Raw genomic sequence first — 23568 nt, 5'->3', positions numbered from 1 at the left:
TACACATTGACCTTTGTTGAGGTGCAGCGTATTACTCCACATTTGCGCTTTACTCTTTGTTCGGCTCGACCTATTTGTGTGAACAGGCGTTCAGCGTCATGAACATCAACAAAGCCAGCCACAGATCCAAGTTAACTTACCAACACCTCAGATCCATCCTGAGAATCGCCACAACAAAACTAAATCCAGACTTTGATGCGCTGGCTAAAAAGGGAGACCAACAACACTGTTCCCACTGAAATTAAAAATAAGTTTCTTCGTTGTGTTATGTAAAAAATGCATTTGAAAATATTTTTTTCAATAAGCCTTACATGTTACATGTCATTTCTGTTAAGTGATGGACATGAGTAGTGCGCAGGTGCACGTATGTTCTCAAAATAAAAAATGCGCTCCAGATCAAATAACGGGCTCCACATACTTGCGCGCTCTCACTGTTCTGTCATTGTGCGGGTCGTTGTTGAGTTTTGGCACAGGGGACAATTGAATAAGAAGGAGCAGGACAAGTAGACCTGCATCTCCTGCCGTTTTTGAAATAAAGACAGTCAGGAGGAGAGTGATGATGATAATATCTTGAAGGATAACAGAATTTTCAGTGCTTTAAAATAATAACTGTTACTATTTTAAAAAAAGCTGTATTTTATTCATTTAATTTTCAGTGTTTTAAAAGTCATTTCAATAAATAGCTAAATACCATGGGACTTCAAAGACAGATATTTTGTTGTAATGCATTTGTTCATTTTCAATTGAAATTAAAGCACATGTTTACTACATATCCCATGATATTTTATTTTCTCTTATGAGGTGTATTACCAAAACACTCCGTCCATCTGCTCCTGGTCCAGCCCCCCTGTCAAATTTTAGAAACCTTTGTGACCCTCAAGTCAAAAAGTATGCCCACCCCTGCTCTAGCTAATGAAATTTCTCCACAACTCTGTTTTAAATGGATCCCTCTGTCCTGATGCTGTGCCCTCTTCTCCTACACTCTCCCTTCATGGGTTACATCCTTTCCACATCTACTCTGTCTAGGCCTTTTAACCTTTGAAATGTTTCAGTGAGAGTCCCCCCACCCCCATCCTTCTAAATGCCAGCGAGTACAGGCCCAGAGCCATTAAACATTCCTCATATGTTAACCTGTTCATTCCTGGAATCATCCTTGTGAACTTCATCTGAACCCTCTCCAGTGCCAGCACATCTTTTCTTAGATGAGGACCCCAGACCTATTCACAATACTCAAAGAGAAGCCTCACCAGTTCCTTATAAAACCTCAGCATCACATTGTTGCTCATATATTGTAGACTTCTTGAAATGAATGCTAACATTGCATTTGCCTTTCTCATCACTGACTCAACCTGCAAGTTAACTTTTAGGGTATTTGGCACAAGGATTTGCAAATCCCTTTGTATTTGAGATTTTTGGATTTTCTCCATTTAGAAAATATTTCTTCAACCAAAGTGCATGACCATGCATTTTCCAATATTGTATTTTATTTACCACTTTCTTGTCCATTCTTCTAACCTGTCTCAGTCCTTCTGCACCAATCTTTGTATCATCTGCAAACTTGGCAACAAAACATCTATTCCATAATCTAAATCAATGATATACAGCATAAAAAGAAGCAGTTCCAACAACGACCATTGCAGAACATCACTAGTCACTGGCAGCCAACCCGAAAAGGATCAAACCACAAACAAGCAAAAATCTGCAGATGTTGTGAATCTGAGCAACACACACACAATGCTGGAGGAATTCAGCAGACTAAAAAGCATCTATGGAAAAAGGTACATTCGATGTTTTGGACCAAAACCCTTTGACGGGTCTGGAGAAAAAAAAACTGAGGAGTAGATTTAAAAGATGGGAGGAAGGGAGAGAGAATCACTGGGGAGCATTACCTGAAGTTTGAGAAATCGATGTTCATGCCATTGAGGTTGGAGACTCCTCAGACGGAATATAAGGTGTTGTTCCTCCAATCTGATGGCATGAACTTCGATTACTCAGTGTGGCCTTTTCACAACAGTGGAAGAGGCCATGGATGGACATAACGGAATGGGAAGTCGAATTAAAATGGTTGGCTATTGGGAGATCCCGCATGCTCTGGCAGATGGAGTGTAGATGCTCTGTGAAGCAGTCTCCCAACCTATGTCGGGTCTCACTGAAGTACAGGAGGCCACACCGGGAGCACCGAACACAGAAAGTGACCCCGACAGACTCACAGGTGAAGTGTTGCCTCACCTGGAGGGACTGTTTAGAACCCTGATGGTAGTGAGGGAGGAGGTGTAGGGTTTAGCACTTGTTCCACTTGCAAGGAAAGTGTCAGGAGGGGGATCAGTGGGGAGGTATGAATGGACAAGGGAATCATGCAGGGAGTGATCCCTGCAGAAAGTTAGGGGGAGGGAAAGATGTGCTTGGTGGTGGGATCTCATTGGATGTGGCAAAGGTTTCAGAGAATTATGTGCTGGACAAGGAGTCTGGTGAGATGGTAGGTGAGGACAAGAGGAACACTGTCCCTGGTAGGGTGGTGGGAGGATGGGGTAAGAGCAGACATGCAGTTGAGGGCAGCATTTTGGGAGACCGCTTCACCAAGCATCTGCACTCCGATTGCCAGAACAAGCAGGATCTCCCAGTGGCCTCACATTTTAATTCCATTTCCCATTCCCATTCTTATATGTCCATTCACGGTCGCCTCTACTGTCACGCCGAGGCCACAGTTAGGTTGGAAGAACAACACCTTGTATTCCATTTGAGTAGCCTCCAACCTAATGGCATGAACATCAATTTCTCAAACCGATAATGCCCCCCGATAGCAACACCCCCCTTCCGTTTCCCATCTCCTATTCCCCCTCTCACGTCATCCCAACCATCAACTTCCCAGTTCTTTACTTCATCCCTCCCCCTCCAGGTTTCACCTATCACCTGGTGGTTCTCTCTCCCCTCCCCCACCTTTTAAATCTAATCCTCAGCTTTCTTTCTCCAGTCCCGCCAAAGTGTTTCAGCCTGAATGCAACTGAACTTTTTCCCGTAGATGCTGCCTGGCCTGCTGAGTTCCTCCAGTATTTTGTGTGTGATAACCAGAGAAGGATTCTTTTCTTCCCACTCGCTGCCTTCTACCAGTCAGGCAATGCTCTGACCATGTTTGTAACTTTCCTATAATTCCATAGGCTCTTAACTTGGTAAGCAGCCTCATGTAGCACCTTCTGAAAATCCAAATATACAACATCCACTGCATCCCCTTTATCTATCCTAGGTGTAATCTCACTGAATTTCAAGAAGTTCATCAGGTAAGATTTTCTCTTCAGGACACCATGCTGACTTTGTCCTATCTTGGCCTGTGTGACCAAGTACCCCATAACCTCATCCTTAACAATTGATTCCAACACCTTCCCAACCACTGAGGTCAGGCTAACTGGTTTATAATTTCCTTTCTTCTGCCTCCATCTTTTTTTTTAAAGAATGGAGAGACAGTTGGTAAAACTAAATAAATAGATTAACGATCACTTAGTTCTTTTACAACTTCTTCCCATTGATCAGTGAAGTAATGGTCAGAATCTTCAGTTGTATCGCCAACTAGTGCTACTGGCCAATAATAGTACCCCGCTGCTTACTGTGGCCTTTACCGAAACCTTTTGCTCAATAGGCATATTCAGTATCAAATTTGGATGCAGAGACTACTGACAGAATGCAAGCATTTTCCCTCTGTAGCCAAGTAGCATTCTGCTGCGTACGGTACTAAGAAGCTTCACTGCAGCTTTGTATCAATTGGAAATTGTGCCCTGTACACACCTGTACACCCAAGTCCAAGTCATTAATGTACATTAAGAAAAGACTGGGTTTCAACATTAACTCCTTGGTAGTTCCACAGTACTACTTTCACAGCTTCTTTCCTTTCCCTCCTATTGACATCATTTTCAAGCAATGATATAGCCTTTTGTTTTCTTGTGGGCTGCTCTTGACGGCATCTCTACCACCATGGTTATCACGTCTTTTAAAAGTTTGTATGTACTTCATCAGCTATATTCCCCTTGTTGACCCTCTCTGTTACTTCATCAAGAGGCTCTATCAAGTTTGTTGGACATGATGCGTTTATGCCATATCCATGCTGGCATTTTCTAATCAATATATACTTGTCCAATCGACAGCTGAAGTGTATTTCAGCAGGTTCACTGTGATTGCTGCAATAATTTCTGTTTGGAAGAATCAATATCAAAGGGAATGGCTGGCAGATCCTGTCACTGGATACTTCCAAACTTCACATCTGTTTCACAATCCAATTAATTAATTTAATAAAAAATAAGCAGGATATCAAATCAATTGACAAGACCAGAATTTATTTCACATTTTTTGCCACCCAGGGTGTGCTGGTGCTTTCCCCTCTCATATCGCTGCAATCCTTGGGTTGAAGTAATCCAGAAAAGAGGTCTGTAGTTTTACCATACGGTGATGAGGAAATGACAAAAGTGCCCTGTGGTAGGATGGTGCATGATTAGGCGAGGAACCATGTGCTTTCAATCTTGTCCTCTTTGATGGTAGGATTTCTGTGTTTATGTAGTGAGATTGTGCAGAATCTGTCAAGGTATTGAGGTAAACTTCCTCAGTGGATTTGAGTTGCCTATGTTACAGCCACACTCATCTAAGCAAAGAGAAGTATTCCATCATATTCTTGAACTGCCTTGCAGATGTTGGAAGGACATTTAGGAGACATAGGGTGAGTCATACAATGCATTAATTATCCTTTTGCTGTCTTGTAGCCACAGTATATGGCAGTCTCTCTAGTTTCTGACTGACCCCAGGGTTAGGGGAGGGCACAGTTCTGTTGAATTTAACAACAAGATGGTTAAATTCTCTTGTTGGCAATTGACCTTGATAGTCACCTGTATGTTGTGAATATTAATAGCTGTTATCATCCCAGATATACTGTATATTCTCGCCAGATTTTGCTGAATCTGAATGTGGACTGCTTCAGTTTCAGCTAAGATATGAATTGAATTTAGCGTTATGGAGTCATCAGTAATGTTTCTCACTTCTGATGTTATGATGAGGAATCTCAAAGGAATTCCTGTGTTGATGTCCTGTGACTGGGGTTTAGATGACTGGCTTTCAGCAGCCACAGACATCCTACCTTTGGACTTGCTATGACCAAGCTCCACAAACATTTACTCCTGAGTCCATTTGTCATCTTCTTTCCCGGGAGATTATACTCAGGAACCAAGATATGGCAGACCAATAAATATGTACTTTGGTTCTGACCTCATAAGGAAAGCACAAATAGCCTGCCTGGTAAGTTGAGCAACTAGTCACCCAGAGGGAAAGAGGAAGAGATGGAAATTAGTTGAGGTCCTCTGTTGGTCAAGGTCAATCATGGAGGACTGTCTATGTGATATGCAAGCCAGGGCAATATTATATGGACAGCTAGCAGTTGCCCATGTGGCAAGCTCCCAGTCTTTACATAGCTGATGACTGCAAAGGAACAGCGGAGACCAATATAGTTTGTCATCAGCAGCATCACAGGAGTTGCCAGTCAGCGTTGAACTCAACGTAGGATCGCCTTAGAGACTCCAGCTCCAGATTTTCCCTCCGAGTTCACTCCTAAAGCCTTCCCCGTGAGTGAGGTGAGTATAACCACAGGGTACCAAAAGTTTGAGATCAGAGTTCTTCCTCTCTCAGATGAGCTGCCAACAATGGCTGATGAGTCCTGTCTACCCAAAGCAACTGGTTTTAAGGTGCTAGTGACCCGCCTTTGCCCATTCTTATGTCAATAGAAACTGTTTTGCCAGACTTGTTAGCTGAGCCACAAGTGATGGCCAGTTGCCAGACTTGGCTGTCAGAGGCTATTTGAGAAACACACCACTGGGGGCATTTAATAGGTAGTGGGAGCTTATCCCCACTGCCACCCCCCCCCCCCCCCCCGGCTATAACAACCTTAAGGAACTAGAAATAAGTAGTGGAAAAAAATGTGCTGGGGAAGTAAATGGAGCTTGAAGACGAGTGAATCTTGAATGTACTGTACATCCCAGAGTACTGTAGGAAGTGCCCCTGGAAATAGTGAATGCATTTGTGGTTACCTTCCAAAAGTCTTTACAACCTGGAGCAGTTCTTACATTTGGGGGATGGCAAATTTAATCCTATAATTGACACATTGTAAAAAGACTATGCTTTGTGGAGCCAGAATTGGCTTGCCCACAGAAGGCAAAGAGTGGTTGTAGGCAGGTCATATTCTGCATGGAAGTCGGTGAACAGTGGTGTGCCTCAGGAATCTGTTCTGGGACCCCTTTCTTCATAATTTTTATAAATGACCTGGATGAAGAAGTGGAGGGATGGGTTAGTAAACTTGCAGATAACACAAAGGTTGGGTGTGTTGTGGATAGTGTGGAGAGCTGTCAGAGGTTACAGCGGAACATCGATAGGATGCAAAACTGGGCTGAGAAGTGGCAGATGGAGTTCAACCCAGATAAGTGTGAGGCGGTTCATTTTGGTAGGTCAAATATGATGTCAGAAAATAATATTAATTCTTGGCAGTGTGGAGGATCAGAGGGAATTTGGGGTCCGAATCCATAGGACACTCAAATCTGCTGCACAGGTTGACTGTGTGGTCAAGAAAGCATATGGTGTATTGGCCTTCATCAACCATGGGATTGAGTTCAGGTGTCGAGGGGTAATGTTACAGCTATATAGGACCCTGGTCAGACCCCAGTTGAAGTGCTGTACTCAGTTCTGGTCACTGCACTACGGGAAGTATGTGGAAACCATAGAAAGGGTGCAGAGGAGACTTACAAGGATGTTGATTGGATTGGGGAGCATGTCTGATGAGAATAGATTGAGTGAATTTGTCCTTTTTTCCTTGGAGCGACAGAGGATGAGAGGTGACCTGATAGAGGGGTATAAGATGATGAGAGGCATTGATTGTGTGGATATTCAGAGGCTTTTTCCCAGGGCTGAGGTGGCTAACACTAGAGAGCACAGTTTTAAGTGCTTGGAGGTAAGTATAGAGGAGCTGTCAGGGGTAAGTTTTTTATGCAGAGAGTGGCGAGTGCTTGGACTAGGCTGCCAGCGATGGTGGTGGAGGCAGATATGATAGGGTCTTTAAAGGGACTACTGGATAGGTACATGGAGCTTACAAAAATAGGAGGCTGTGGGTAACCCTGGGTAATTTCTAAACTAAGTACATGTTCGGCATAGCATTGTGGGCCAAAGGGCCTGTATTGTGCTCTAGGTTTTCTATGTTTCTATTAAGTAACTAGGATGCAAGGTGAGTGTTTAGACTTAAGTATTTCTCAATACTGTATATCTCAATGGTCTGCATGAAGGAAGGAAATTATAACATTGCCAAGTTTGCAAAAGGTACAATGCTGAGGGGCTATTAGCTGAAATGAGAAAATGCAGAGAGGCTACAGCTTGATTTTGGTATATTGGGCTAGTGAGCAAATGTATGAGAGATAATGAGGTTTAATGTGGATAATTGTGAAATTGTGGTAAAAGCAGTAAGGCAGATTATTAACTGAATATTTGGAAAAGTGCACTGTCACTGAGTTGTCCATGTACATCAAGTTGCTGAAATTAAGCAGTTAGGATCACCTTCTGTTGCATGTGCTTTTAAGGCAAGGAACAAGGATGTTTTCCTGCAGCTCGACAGTGCTTTGGTGAGACCCCATCCAGATATCTGAATGCAATGTTGGTCTTTCCAGCTGAGAAAAGGTGCTCTTGACACAGAGGAATGGAACAAAGATATCCTCAACTTATTCCTGGAATGATGGGCGATGGGGCTAAGGCATGAAGATTGGATCTATGTTCACTGGAGTATAGAAGAATGAGAGAAGAACTCAATGAAAACTATTACATTCTAATAGGACTATACAAACTAAATGTAGGGAAGATGTTCCCAATGGCTGCAGAAACCCGAACATTGGGGTCAAAGCCTCAGTATGCCATTTAGAACTGAAGTGTTTTTTTTTACTAAGAGTGCAATGAAATCCTGGAATTCTCTGTACATTGGAGGCCAGATCATTACTTATGTTCATGAAGATAGATACAATTTAATACCAGAGGGCCCAGGGAATTATGGCAAAATGGCAGGAACAAGTTAATGAAGAGAATGATTATATTCAATAGTGGGGCAGCCCAGAATGATTGAACAAGCTACTCTTACCGTCCATGTTCTTTTCATCTTCCTACTAGGCATATCCTATGCCTCCAAAGTCACACTAGTGTGTTCTAACCATTTACACTCTAGGCCTCTCAACCCCAGTTAAATCTTCACAAAGCCATTGTTGAAAACCTGCTAGTCCTAGAAATGTCCTCATGAAAATTCTCTGCACTTTCTGTACAGGAATCACATTGTTTCTCTCATGTGGTAACTGGAACTATATGCAGAATCCTTTTGTGGGCCAGAGTCATTTCAAGCCTTCCTTCTCTAAAATACTGTATTGATTCAGGCGGTTTTACGCTGCAGCCTGTAAGTTTAACAGTCACCTGATAAACCAGATCTTATTAAAAATTCTCAGCTGCACTGGTTGGTTTTGAACTTGCCTCTAGATTCCCAATTTGCTCTTCCAGTAACATCATTGCTACAGTGCTGTGAGTTAATTTTTGCACTTCATTGCCCAATCAGTATCTTGGAATTCTCTAACTTACCCTAATTTTGTAAGTTATGGAGAAAAATCAGGGCACTTGTTTGGATAACTCTTTCCAACGTTTGGCATGAAGATTATGGGCTAGCGAGCTTGGTTTTGTATATACTTGTGACTACAGGTAGAGGGAATTAACAACACAGGAAGAGGCTATTTGACTGCTCAAATCCTCATGGGCTCTCTGTAGGCGCATTGCAGCTCATCTCATTGTTTGCCCATTTCCTGAAGCCACTGATATTTTGTTTCTTACAAATACTGATCTGGTTCTGTTCTGAAGATCACTGTTGAGCCATCTCCATCCGTCTGTCAGTCAAAGCATTCCAGATTGTAAACTCTCACTGCATTTAAAAAAACAATAAATCAGCAGGTGTTGCTTTTGGTTTTAGTTCACCTCGAAATCTGCAATGTTTTGGAAAGTAACATGGGAAGCAGAAGTCTGAGTTGATCGGATAATCCCTTGTGCCCTCTTCACTAATCAACATCAAAGTTGAGTAGCTGAATCGGCCTTCCTTTCTGGTCCTGTGCCATGTTCCTTCATTTCCCTCAGTACATAACTGTCTCTCAGTTTCAGTATTGTTTATATTCTCCAGTTGAACCCTACATCTGTTGCAATTGCCAGATTTTCTTTATCCGCTCTGCTTCTTATGACCTTAAAAAAGAATTGTAAAAATTGTCTTTATTGTAAACAGTAGATTTGACTGAATCATATTGAATTGAATATTTTGTTGCCAAATCTAAATATGATTTCAATGAGGACAAAGGAAAAAGATTGTACAATTATATTGTCTCTATATCTCTTAACACTACTTTTGTGTAAATTTATCTATTTCCTTTATCTATTCCCCAGAAATGTATGCTGTAACCAGATATTGTGCACAACTTCCAAACATTTATAGTTTCTGGTTTCTTCAAATCAAAATTTCCATCCTTTAATCTTTTGAATTATTTATTGCTTCATTATGACTACAATGAAGCAATAAAATATATTTGGTTCTCTAATCTTTGAATTTCACTGCTTCCAGTTTTTCTTTGTAAATTTCATACTCAAACAATTTTTTTTGCTCTCATGTCTGCCTCCAGCAGATGAAGCTGCTGCTTATTTATTCAATCAATAAGCCTTATAATTTTAGGCTTCTGTTTACAGAACCCAGCATGTCACAACTGTTTATCTTCAACAAACTTTGATATATCCCTCTCTGTGATTCATTTTATTGAATATAATCTGGATTTTCCATGAAGATCTCAGTGAGAACTCAGAGTGTCCATGAGAAACATTAAGTTGCATCGGTGTGGAATCTCATTCCTCTGAAGAATCTACAGAATTATGGGGAAATGTCAGTAAAGAAATGACTTGTGATGTACTTTCAGAGGGCCAGCAGGGGGTTGAGGGCCAAATGGGCTCCTGAGCTGTTGCAGACATATAAACTATTTGCTTCTTCCCTCTGTAACTCTGTGTCTGTATCCCCAGACTTAGTTTCTTTGGTATTTTTAATTCCTGCTTCTTCTGTGTGGTAGTCTATATGTCTCCCTGAGGAATCTTTAATCTGATTTGGTTGGAGTGGCTCCGTACTTTGTACCTGCTCACAGATGCCAACAGACGCCAGTTGCTAAATTTAATCAGTTGAAAGATGGCCGTGCTCTTTGCAAATAAGCCCAATGAAGGTCTGTGAGCAATTATATGAAACTATTTTTATGCCACCCATGGTAGAATCTGGGCTGAAGTGAATCAATTTGGGCTTGCCAATGATATCCCCATGTGATACCATTGTCCATAATTTCTAATTTGAATACTTGCCATTTTCTCAATTCAGTTTATTTTTAAAGTCAAATTGACTTTACTAACCAGGTCAATAATTTGCATTCAATTCCATTAACTTGAATTTCATATAAACCTCTTCTGTGGCACATTCATGAAGGCCTGAAATCTCTTCCCAATTGTTTACTCTGTTTCTCAGACTTCTAATACAATCAACATCAAAAGATTATTGTACTACAGGTTCTGCACACATAGGGAACTTGTCATTTCAAAGATAATGACATTACGATGCTTGTATGTTATAAACTAATCAAATGAAAGTAATTATTTTCCTCCGCCCGGATGAGTGTAGGCATTGTCATTATTTCAACACAAAAGCAATTTGTTAATTATTATTGTCTTCTAGGATTGTCCTGAATTTGACCTTGTGTTTGAGAATGCCTTTGACCAGTGGGTTGCCAGCACAGCCTCCGAGAAATGTACCTTCTTTCAAATCCTTCACAATATTTCTCAGCGATACCTTTCAGACAGAAAGCCGGAGTTCATTAATTGCCAATCTAAATTGTTGGGTGGTAAGTCTGCATTTGCTATATTGTGATTGTCTTCAAATCTGTGACTTATATCCTGATTTATATCCTAATTGAATTGTAATTATGGAAGAAGATACCATCTGAAAATGTCATTGACAACTAAAAATTCCAAAGTGATTCTGGTGCACAGCAGGAAAAGTGATTTGATTGACTCGCAATCTGAGGGGGAGAAAAGTAGATTTTCTCTGGCACTGCTGAGTTCACTCACACTCACAAGCATCCTACTTTCCATTGTATAAACCTGTTGCATCTTTTTTACAGTATGAAAAATAGAGTTTCAATTGACTAATAACAGACACGAAAAGTTAGAAAACAAGTATATTTTAAGTTGTTTCCATCTCTTACCTCTCCTCATCTTAACGCATTTTGTTTGACCTATAACTTTCCTTGTTCTGACGAAAAGCCATTTACCAGAAATGTTAATTCTGTTTCTCTTTACAGTTAATACTTACAGCATTTTGTTTTTGTTTCAAGTTTCCACCAATTGCAGATTTTTCCTTTTACTTTAAATTCCCATTAGTCTTGCTTCATAACCTAGTAATAGATTAATTGGATATTGTAAGATTCAAGATTGCTTAATGTCATTTCCTGTACATAAGTGTAAACAAGAACTTAATAATTGTTAACACAAGAGGTTCTTCAGCTGCTAGAAATCCAGAGCAACACACACAAAATGCTACGGGAATGAATAATCAGTCAACATTTTGAGACAAGACCCTTCACCAGTACTGTAAAAAAAAGGCAGGAAGATACCAGAATAAGAAGGTAGGGGAAGGGGAAGGAGGACGAACTAGAAGGTGATAGGTGGCCAGGTGGTGGGTAGTGGGGGTTAAAATAAGAAACTGGAAGGTGATAAATGGGAAAGGCAAAGGGTTAGAGAAGAAGGAGGGGAATGAATGATCAGAGGAGGGGGGCGAGCACCAGGGAGAGGTGATAGGCAAGTGAGGAGAAGAGGTAGAGGCCAGAATGGAGAAATGTAAAAGAGGGAAGTGGGAGGATAGAAAAATTGCAGGAATTTGGAGAAACGATGTCCATGCCACCAGGTTAGATGCTACCTAGATAGAACATGAGGTGTTGCTCCACCACCCTGAGAGTGGTCTCATTGTGGCAGAAGAGGAGGCCGTGAACCAAAAAATCAGAACAGGAATGGGGATAAGAATTGAAATGGTTGGCTGTCCATCAGAAAATACTGCTTTTTTTGGATGGTACTGACATGTTCAACGAAGTACCCCAATCTACATCAGGTCTCACCAATGTCAAAGCAGCCACTCCAAGAACACTAGATACAGTAGATGACTCCCAACAGATTTACATATAAAGTAACACGCAAAATGCTGAAGAAACTCAGCAGGTCAGGCAGCATTTATGGAAAAGAGTAAACAGTTGATGTTTTGAGCCAAGACCTTCCTTTGGGATTTGAATGGAAAGGGAGAAGTGGGGAGGTGAGGAAGAAGTACAAGGTGGCAGCTGTTAATTGAACACCGGACAAGGGGAGGGGAGTGAAGTAAAGAGCCGGAAAGTTGATTGGTGAAAGAGAGAAGGGGGATTCTAGATAGTGTAGAAGACCATGTAAGAAAGAGAAGAGGGAGGTGATGGGCACATCAGGAGATAAGGTGAGGGGTAGGGGCCATTACCAGAAGTTCAAAAAAAATCAATGTTCATGCCATCAGTTGGAGGCTATCCAGACAGAATCTTAAGGATCTCCTCCAACCAGTTTGTAGCCTCATTGCAACAGTAGAAGAGGACATGGATTGATGTGTTAGAATGGGAAGTAGAAATGAAATAGGCGGCCACCAAGATATCCCACTTTTTCTGGCAGATGGAGCGAAGATGCTCAGTGATGTGGTCTCCAAATTTACGTCAAGTCTCATGGACATACAGGAAGCCATAGAGGGAGCACCAGGTATAGCAGATGACCCCAATTGACTCGCAGGTGAAGTGCCTCCTCAAAGGAATGTTTGGGGCCATGAATGGTAGTAAGGGAGGAGGTGTAGGGATAGATATGGTACTTGTTCCACTTGCAAGGTTAAGTACCAGGAGGAAGATCAGTGGGGAGGGACGAGTAGACACAGGAGTCACATAGGGTGCGATCCCTGTGGAAAGTGGGGGGAGGGAAAGATGTGCTTGGTGGTGGGATCCCACTGATGACAGAAGTTACTGAGAATTATGTGCTGGATGCAAAGGCTAGTGGGGTGGTAGGTGAGGACAAGAGGAACCTTATCCCTAGTGGGGTGGTGGGAGGATGGGGTGAGGGCAGATGTGCCTGAAATAGAAGAGATGCAGATGAGGGTAAAGGAAAGGAAGCCCCTTTCTTTGAAGGAGAGGGGCATCTCAGTAGTTCTGGAATGTAAAGCCTCATATTGAGAGCAGATTCAGCAGAGATGGAGGAACAGAGAGAAGGAGGTGGCATTTTTACAAGTGACAGGGTGGGAACAGATAGCTATGAGAGTCAGTCAGTTTATAAAAGATGTCAGTACAATAGATAGACTGTCTCCAGAGACAAGGGAGGGAAGGGAGGTGTTGGAATTGGACCAAGTAAATTTTGAGAGTGGAAGTTGGAGGCAAAGTTGATGACTTCAGTATGGGTGCAGAAAGCAGCACCAATGCAGTTGTCGATGAGGCATAGGAAGAGTTGCAGAGTAACGCCAGTGTAGGCTTGGAACATGGACTGTTCCACATAGCAAACCAAAAGGCAGGCATAGCTGGGACCCATGTGATTGCCCATGGCTGTTCCTTTAGTTTGAAGGAAGTGGGAGGAGCCAAAGGAGAAATTATTGAGAGTGAGGACCAGTTCTGCCGGTGGAGGAGAGTGGTGGTGAAGGGGAATTGGTTGGGTCTGCTGTCCAGAAAGAAGTGGAGAGTTTTAAGGCCCTCATGATGGGGGAAGTAGGTGTATAGGGACTGGACGTATCACGTTTGTGTTACATGTGAGGTGTGGCTTCAATAGGAAGGACTGTTTGTGGTCCTGAATGAAGGTGAGGGAGGATGTGAATGGGCATGTGTAGCACTCCTCCCACTTGCAAGAATAAGTGCCAGGAGGGAGATTAGTGGGAAGGGATGAATGGGCAAGAGAATCGCAGAGGCTACTTTTCCTATGGAAGACAAAGAACTGGGGGAGGAGGTGGTAAAGATGTGTTTAGTGTAGGGACACCTTGAAGATGGCGGATATTGCAGAGAATTATGTGTTGGAAGATGTTCACAGGGTAATAGGTGAAGACCAGAGGAACTCTATCCTTATTAAGGCAGCAGGAAGATGGGCTGAGCATAGATGTCAAGGAAATGGAGGAGATGTGGGTGAGGACAGCATCAATGGGGGTTAAAGGGAAACTTGGTTCTTTTGAAGAAGGGATACATTAGAGATGGCCTGGACAGGAAAGCCTCATCCTAGGAACAGATGTGGCGGAGATGGAGGAACTGTGAAAAGGTAATGGCACTTTTACAGGAGACAGTTTGGGAAAAGGTATAGTCAAGACCATAAGACATAGGAGCAGAATTAGGTCATTCAGCCCATTCTGAATGGCTCTGCCATTCCATCATAGCTGATCCCAGATTCCACTCAACCTCATACACCTGCCTTCTCGACATATCCTTTGATGCCTTGACCGATCAGAAAACAATTGACTTCCGCTGTAAATATAGGCACAGACTTGGCATCTGCCGCAGTTAGTGGCGGAGTATTCCACAGGTTTACTACTCTCTGGCTAAAAACATTCCTCCTTAGCTCTGTTCTAAAGGGTCTCCCCTCATTTTTAAGGCAGTGCCCTCCAGTTCTGGATATCCTCACCTTAGGAAATATCCTCTCCACATCCACCCTATCTAGTCCTTCAGTAGGTTTCAATGAATTCCTCCTACATTCTTCTGAATTCCAATGAGTACAGGCCCAAAGCTGCCAAGTGCTCCTCATATGTTAACCTATTCATTCCCAAAATGAGGACATGTGTCAAGGTTCACTGGGGCAGGAGCAGGCAGAAACATTGGGCCTAACTGAGCAGTTAAGTTAGTGGATATTGGATAGGATGTAGAAACGAGCTCTGCGGGGTAAGTGAACTGTGAGATTGGTGTCTGGATAGGAGATCGCCAGAATGGATGAAGTTGGTGATGGTTTCGGAGACAATTTTCTGATGTTCCTGAGTGCCGTCCTTTACAAGGGGTAAATAACAGGAGGTGTTATAGAGTTGCTGTCTGGCTTCAGCAGTAAAGGTCAGTCTACCACACTATAACAGCACCCCTTTTTTCTGAGAGTTTCATGGTGAGGTTGTGATTGGTGCCGAGAGAGTGGATGGAAGTGAGTTCAAAGGGGATGATGTTTGAAGAGGAGAGAGGAGTGCTGAAGTCAGCATCCCTATATCCCTATATGTCAGCAATTAGGGATGAAAAGATTTACAGCAGGCAGAGAACCAGAGAGGAGTATCCACAAAGAAGAGGAAGGTTACAGACAGGAGAAGGGGGTCATCAGTGTGGGGTGGTGAATTCTTGCCTAAAAAGTGGGCTCGAAGATGGAAACAAAGTTTGGCACTGTGGTGGGTGCAGAACCCACTGAGGTGTGGGTGAAGGGGAACAAAGATAATGCCCTTGCTAAGGCCAGAACATTCCATCTCAGAGATGGGAAGGTTGGAGGGAATTGTGAAAGACATGACAGGGATTAGAGGGGGGAAGCAAGTTAGTGATGTCAGAAGATGGGAGAGAGGGAAGGTAGGGTGAGGACTCAGGAGGTAAGGGGGGATCCTGAGAAACCCAGCTTTGGGGGATTAGTGGTGGAGGAAGGGGAGCGCAGGGGCTCAGTGGCATTGAGGAAGGTCACAGCCTGGAGGTGAGGGTGGCCGAGTTTGAGGCTGGAGATAGAGCTGGAAATCAAATAATTTGCTGTCTGAATGTATACTGGAACCTGAGCTGGAGATGGTGGGATACGCAGTCTGGAGATGTCCGGGTTGTTGGAGACTGGGATACCTGCAGTCTGGAGGAGTCCAGCACTGTTGGAGCTTGAGTTGGAAATGGTGGGATACGCAGTCTGGAGCCATCTGATCAAGGTCCAAAATAATGGTTACTCCGGATCCAATGCAGCACCAAAAAAATCACAAAATACAAAGAACGCAATAATAAGAAAAACTCAATGAATGTAATTACATAAGATAGCTTATATACATAGGTTGATTGTAAGTCCATTAAGTGACATTAGGCTGTATGTAAAGTGACTGATAGGAAATAATAGTGGTGGAGTTGGTGGATATAGGTGTTGATCAGCCTTACTGTTTAGGTAAAGTAACTGTTTTTGAGTCAGGTCATCCTTGCATTGATGCTACTTGGCCTCCTCCCTGATGGGAATGGGACAAATAGTCCATGAGCATGGTGGATAGGATTCCTCATGATGTTACTGGCCCTTTTCCAGCACTTTTCTGTATATATGCTCTTGGTGGTAGGATGGCTGGTGTTGGTCATGCATTGGGCAGTTTTGATTACTCATTGTCGAGCCTTCCTGTTTGTTGCAGTACAGTTTCCGTACCAAGCAGTGATGCAGCTTGTTAGGGTGCTCCCTGCTACACAGCTGTATATTGACATGCAAAATCCAGCTCTCTTCAGCCTCCTCAGAAAGTAGAGGCATTGGTGGGGATTTCTTGATGGTGCAGGTTGTGTTCTGGGACCATAAGAGATTATGTGTGATGTGCACTCCCAGGAGTTTGAAACTGCTCGCAGTTACCACTGCAGTCCCGCTGATGTAAAGAGGGGTGTGAGTAGTGCGAGTTCTTCTGAAGTGGATAATTATCTCCTGAAGTTGATAATTATCTCCTTTGTCTTGCTGATATTAAGGAAGAGGTATTTGCCCGGCACCAGTCCTCGAGCTGCTCCACCTCCTCTCTGCTGGTTGTCTCATTGTTAGTGATGAACCCCACCGCTGTTGTGTCATCAGTAAATGACAATGCGATTCCTCAGGTGTTCGGTGGTGCAGTCATGTGTGGGCAGAGCGTACAGCAATGTGCTCAGCACACAGCTCTGGAAAGCACCAACGCTGAGCATGATGGGAAGGGACTAGTGGTTGTACGTCATGTCTATCTGAGGCCTTTTCATTAGGAATTCCAACACCCAATTGCACAGTGGTGTATTTGGACTGAAAAGGAGTTTCTCCACCAAGGAGTGTGGGACAATAGTGTTGTATGTCAAACTGAAGTCCAGAAACGGCATTCTGACATAAATGTCCTTGTTTTCATGGCATGACAGGGCCAGGTGCATGACTGATGCTATGGCATCTGTCATAAGAGTAGTTCTGTCAGGAAGCATATTGGTGAGTGTCCAATATGGCATGAATGGAGTTTTTGATATGTGCTAATATCAGCTCTTCAAACCATTTCATGATGATTGGTGTTAGTGCCATTAGGTGGTAGTCATTTAGTTCAAAAGGTATAGAGTTCTTCTATACTGGGGTGATGGTTTGAAGCATCTGACTACAGCAGCCTAGATGAGCGAAGTGTTGAAGATGTCAGTAAGCTGGTATACACAGTCCCTGAATACTTGGCCTGGAATGTTGTCTGGCTCCACACCTTTTGGGTGTTTACTCTCTGCAGAGCCTTTCTCATGTCTTCTGTTCTTTCACCAGGAAGTGGGGTACCTTTCGTGGCCGGCATTGTGTTGCACACCTCAAAGCACGCGTAAAACCTGCTTAGAGCATCAGGAAGGGTGGTGCACTGGTACAGTCGATGCTGTTTTCTCTTGTGTAGTCAGTAATGCCCTTGATAGCTAGCCACGTATCCAGTGATCGTTATCGGACAGGTGTTTTTTTTATGCAAAGGTGGCTTTTTTCCTCTTGATACCCAAGATGAGGTACCAATTATCATGTCTATATATTATGTTTGCTAGTTTTCAGCTGTTTAAAGGAGAGGGATGTAGTATGATTAATTTCTTTCACTTGGATGACCATGTGAGAGTCCAAATTGTTTATGGTGAGTCATATGATAATGCTTTAACTTGCAAGATGTTTTTTTATAGGGGTTCTTAGTGAAGACTAAGAACGAAATGCATTCATGTGGATTGAGTGTAAGGAACTGGCAGAAACAATTAAAGTAGCTGCATTACTTACTAGGTTAGACAGCATGTGTGGAGAGAAGGAGGTTCAATGTTCCAGATTGCTAATTTTTCATCAGAACCATTTTGGTTTTCTGCACAGATGCCTGCCTGATCAGCTGGCAATTCAAGCATTTTTCATATTTAACTTAGATTTACAGTACTTGCATTAACTTGCTTCTTAATTGAAGTTGCTAAATTAGATGAGAATCTAATTAGGTGCAGCATCTATGAGTGAGGGAAATGGAGGGAGTTTAAAAAATGTTGGTGCTGGAAATTGAAGGAAGAATACAAAATTCAGGGAAAACTGAACAGGTCAGGCAGCATTTGTGATAAAAGAACGAACTAATGTTTTAGGTCTACAACCCTTGGATCTGAAACTCATTTTAAAGAAAACAAGTCTTCCATTTGTAGAACACTGGGTGACTTTAAAGAGTTGAAGTTCACTAAATTTGTAAATTTCTTATTATTGTTGCATGTACAAGATACAGTCAAAATCTGCTTGCCACCCATACAGACCATTTTATGTCAATCTGTCAAGGTAGTATAAAAGAAAAGCAATAACAGAAGTTCAGGCAGGCAGCAAGACACAAGGCTATGATACAGTAGATTGAAGTCAAGAATTCATCTTGTTGTATAAGATTTTTATGGAAGTGGGATAGAAGCGGTCTTTGAGCCCTATGGTAAGGATCTTCAGCCCAATGGAAGGGAAGAAAAGAGAGAATGTCAGTAGAAGGAGTCTGATTATAATGGCTGCTTTATCAAGGCAGTACAAAGTGTAGAGAAATTTGCACATTGCAATGAGTTAATAACCAAACAATTTATATCAGTTATGTTGCTTCAGAGATAAATATTTGCAAGGTCACTGAGGAAAATTGTGTTTTTTGAAATAGTGCCATGTGTTTTTCACAACCGCCCAAAGGAGCAGTATTACATCCAAAAGTTTGGGTGATGGAACCTGACACTAATTTTGGGGTAGGAGAGACAATATGTTTGAAATAAAGGGTTGAGAATGATAGCATAGTCATTAGACTGATTTGGAAAAATGTGTAGGTACAGCAGTTGTTGCACATAAAAATACTACATGAAGGAAAGGTTAACAGTTCTATATAAAAATTTGTGACATAGCTGAGGGTGGAAAGTAAGGAACCTTGTAAGATTCAAAGCCAAAGCAGAATGGAAGAGCAGTGAAGAAGATTAATAAGATGTCGAATGAAATGAAGAAAATCATAAATTCATTTTCAAGAGGTAGTGATCAAACAGTACGCTGCTCTTGTGAAATCATAGATTGTGATTTTATTACCCAAGGAATGAAATATTCTAGTACTGGAGGAGGTCCAGTATGCAGATACGAGTTTGGTTCCTTCTATCAAGAGATTAAATAATGAAGAAAGATGGGTCAAGCTTCGACTTTTCAGCCTGAAGGGGAGCTTCTGATCTTTCAGTTATATGAGATTTATAAGCTAATGAAAACATGATTAATATATGGATTAAGCTTACAGACATGTAGAGTTGTGGCAGAAGCCCTGGAAATATTTAATGTAAATAATGGGCGATGTCGAGACCTTGCCTTTCTCAATAATTGCACTTTCAGATGAGCCAAATGTTATTCCCTTCTCATAGTTATGCTAGAAATTTATGATTACTGAATTGCTTGATTCTGTATTTTTTGCAGCATCACAAACTGGTTGAGACCAATAGGTCAACACTGCTGTTTTCATGCAAAAACATGAGCACACTACCACCCTGGGAAGGAGGCAGTGTGAGAGAGAACACAGGTGCGGCGGGAATGCTGGAATCTGCTGGTTGAGGGCTGGCCCCTGGGGTCTGGCTCTCCTGTCGAGGCTTCTCCAGGGAAGATGAGCTGGATTGCCTGCATCTGTAGCTGGCCCAGTACAAGATGAGAAACTGCTGTGTACTTGTTTTTACAGAAGTATGGCTCCAAAACAATATTCCATGCATCATAAATCTTCAGGCCGTGCCACACGTGGTCTTGTGCTATTAATATTTTTCCAACTGTATGTGCTATAGCTGCTATATGTATTTGCTGTGTTTGACACCTTGGCTCTGGAGGAGCACTGTTTCATTTATACATGTGTATGGTTGAATGAGAATTAAACTTCAACTTTTGTGACTTGATCTCTGTGTGAATCCAGAACAACTGCAATGTAATAAATTCAAACTCCCAGATGAAGTGTCTAGTATAAACCAATTGTATTAAGGCCACAGTGCAGGTGGCAGTTTATTTATCAAATCATTAGGAACATCCTGTTAAAAAAATAAACAAAATCCATGATGTTTTTTTCTGAGGGAAAAAATAACACATTTGCAATGTCATGATCAGTAGTTATTTTTCAGCAGAGATACAAGAGACTGTTGACGCCGGAATCTAAAGTAAACTATTCGAGGATCTCACTGTTGAGTAGAATGTATGGAGTCAAAGGGATAGTTGACATTTTAAGCCAAAAACTCTGCTCCAGCACACTGGGGAGGGTAGATGGCCAGAATAAAAGCTGAGAAAGGAGCTGGAAGGAGATTGGTGGATTGTGGGTAGATGAAGGAAGATTGGCATTTGGGACCAGTTAAGGGAGAGGGTGAGCTGGAGACTGAGGCAGATGGGTGATAGATTGGCAAAACAAAGGAAGCCAATGGAGCAAGGTGGAGAGAGGAGAGGATGGAGTGATCATAAAGGCTATCAGTGCTGGTTTCTGATAAATCAGGAAGGTGATAATTGGAACCATACAATGAGAACTGAAAGACAGATGGAACCATATGGGAGATGGTAGGATTCAGAGTATAAAATGTATGGTTGGGTGGATGGAACTACTTTGTAGATGGGGCAGGGAGGAATCATCTATAGGTAATGAGGTGCTAGGGGGATGGGTATGGGGACGGAGCCAAAACTGAGAGGACCTGAGGTGCATGGGAGGAAGAGAGGGGGTGAACAGAATGAAAGAGTTACCTATGAAAAGAGGACAATTTCAGGTGAGCATCCCTTCACAATATTAGTAAAATTGAGACACAAGAGACTGCAGATATTGAAATCCAGATGAACAAGCAATTAAATGGAGGGGCTCGGGAGATCAAGCAGCATCTGATCAAAGGGCTTAGCAGGAAGAGAATCCGGAGACTTATTGATGTTGCTCCAGATTCCGACATCTGCAGTGTCCCATGTCATTATGGTAGGTGAAACCAGGTGTGATGGGGGATTTGTGGGCAGACAGAGCAGGGGGTTGAGGATGGTAGTTTTGCAACAGGCTGATGGGAACAGGTACGAGAAAAAAGAAGAAAAAAGTACTGGGCAGATGGAGCCAGGTTTGGGCTAGGGAGAAGGAAGTTGGAGAGAGAGACCGGAAAGTGATGAGTGGAACCAGATGTGGAGAGCTGTTGGGCAGATGGAACAAGACAAGAGGGGATAGGAAGGGAGAAGAAACCCAGGAGAACAGGTGTGTGAGTGATAGGCAGATGGAAACAGGTAAGGGAAGGAAATGTTAAACACCTCATATTTCTTTTGGGTAGCCTACACCATAATGCTATGAGCATTTGAATTTCCTAATTGCAGGCAGCTGTAACCCTATCTGTTCCTCTACCAGCCCATCCAAGTTCTCTCTCCTTTGGTTCACCTTTTCCATTTCCCCCTTCTTTTGTCACATAGATTCATTATCCTACCTTATATGGCTCCATGCTTCACCCTTCCTTGGTCCTCTAATCAACCAATGGCCTCCCTGTCTTACCACTCCCCTGCCCTCTTTATACCGGCAATCTTCCCCCTGCACTCGTAGTCCTGATGCAGAGCTTCAGTGTAAAACATAACAATTCCTTTTCCCCCATAGATGCTGAGTTCCTCGAGCAGATTGTTGCTTCAGATTTCAGCATTTGCAGTCTCTTGTATCTTCATGTTCTTAATCTTTTGTTAGGGCTGATGTACAGTGTTTGTGATTCCTCACAAGCAGTCAGCCTTTGAGAGCTTAAGTTATGGATAGCATTGTTATTCAATCTGAAAGGCATTACAGCTGATCCACACACACAGAGTTCCAGAATCTCTTTTTATTTTAATATACTTTGCAGTAATGTGCATGAGGAAGAGTAGGATTGCTAGATAATTGCTTTTTTTTTGCCTCAGCGTCTTCAAGGGAGGATACAATAATTCAATGGCAGATTCTTCCCCTCTACCATCAGATTTCTGAATGATCCTTGAATCCTACCTTGTTATTCTATTTTTTTTGCTTTACTTACTTATTTTGAAATTTATAATAATTTTTGCCTTTGCATAGTAGTGCTGCTGCAAAGCAACATTTTACATGTCATGTAAATCAGTGATAATAAATTCAATTCTGATTATCGTCAAGCAGAATTAGCCAGTATTCTAATCAGATGGCCATTCTACTTAAGGAACTACACACTTTAGGGTATGCACTATCTGGAAACTGGCAGCTTCGTCTACACCACGAGTGTAGTAGTATGGTCAATAAATTACTGGACTAGCAAGTAGACTGCCTAATCATTGGTCCTGAACCCCAGTTCAAAGATCAACAGAAGTTTGTGCATTTAAATTGAAGCAATGGAATAAATCTGAAGATTTTAAGCAAAAGCTGATAACAATAAACATTGTACTATTCCATTGTTATAAACAGGTGTCATTAATGTCCTTCAGTTAAGGAAAGCTGTGATCCTTGTTCTGGTCTGACCAAGATGTGACACAATTGCTGCCTTAGTTCAGATAGTAATTATCAGTGATGTCTCATTCCATGGGTAAATTTAAATCAAAATTCCAGATTGGCCACTTATGCTAAAATTCTAAATATTTGTCTCTGAGGATTCCAGCAATCTCATGTTGCAGAAATATTTGTTATCACTGACCACTTCAATGCTGACCTGTCTCACAAAGACCTGAATGCTGCAGATTAGGGTTAGAGCTACATTTTTGATTTTCTTTCTTATTAACTTCTTTGGTTACTTGAATGAAAGAGGTCTTCAGATCATAATTCTTCTGTTAATAGGCTTCTCTATTCATGGACAGGAATTTATTTGTTAGACTGTTGAAATGGAAAGTGAAAATGCACATGACACCTGACACATTGATAGTTATGGATAGATTTGCTTTTTGCTGCTTGATTTCTCATGTGGAATTTTCCATTATTATTCCAGCCATTAGACACAGTGGATATTCAAGTCGTGATACCCTGCTTTGTATTTTCACCAAAGATGAACCATTAAATTAAATGACCAGTTCTGATAGGCTATAAGAAATTGCCTGAACTTCATTCATGTAGTTAATTGGATAATATTTTTAAACCAGTCATATCAATCTACGCAAACAATTCTCCAGCTCATTTGCAACCAACAGCCCTGGATGATGCATCTAAATGCTTTCTTTTTTGAAAGCTACTGTGATGCTTTAATGTAATAGCATATTTCAGTTAACAGAAGGCCTGGAATATTTTGTTCTATGCAGACAATAATCATCTTTCTTCCTCTGTTGCTATAAACTGCAGGGTGATAGATCATGTGAGGAACAAAGAGATGATTTTTTTTTCCTTTTTGGTACAGT

At 42.0% G+C, this 23568-nt stretch overlaps 1 protein-coding gene and 1 long non-coding RNA gene across 4 annotated transcripts in view; both read left to right on the top strand.

Annotated features, from left to right (window-relative positions):
• The window catches only part of stxbp6 (syntaxin binding protein 6 (amisyn)), a 340603-nt gene that overhangs the window by 207310 nt on the left and 109725 nt on the right, over positions 1 to 23568 (top strand). For all 3 annotated transcript variants that reach the window (XM_059956015.1, XM_059956035.1, XM_059956026.1), the window contains one exon: positions 10781 to 10946. In XM_059956015.1, the coding sequence (XP_059811998.1) occupies positions 10781 to 10946 (166 nt within the window). The remainder of the gene's footprint in view (positions 1 to 10780; positions 10947 to 23568) is intronic.
• Positions 11442 to 20151, top strand: LOC132384697 (uncharacterized). The gene is made up of 2 exons (XR_009508989.1): positions 11442 to 11729; positions 19693 to 20151. It is a non-coding gene; the product is annotated as an uncharacterized LOC132384697 (long non-coding RNA).

The sequence above is a fragment of the Hypanus sabinus genome, chromosome 2, assembly GCF_030144855.1.
Source record: "Hypanus sabinus isolate sHypSab1 chromosome 2, sHypSab1.hap1, whole genome shotgun sequence".
NCBI classification, from domain to species: Eukaryota; Metazoa; Chordata; class Chondrichthyes; order Myliobatiformes; family Dasyatidae; genus Hypanus; species Hypanus sabinus.
This window is presented reverse-complemented; position numbering and strand designations above follow the sequence as displayed.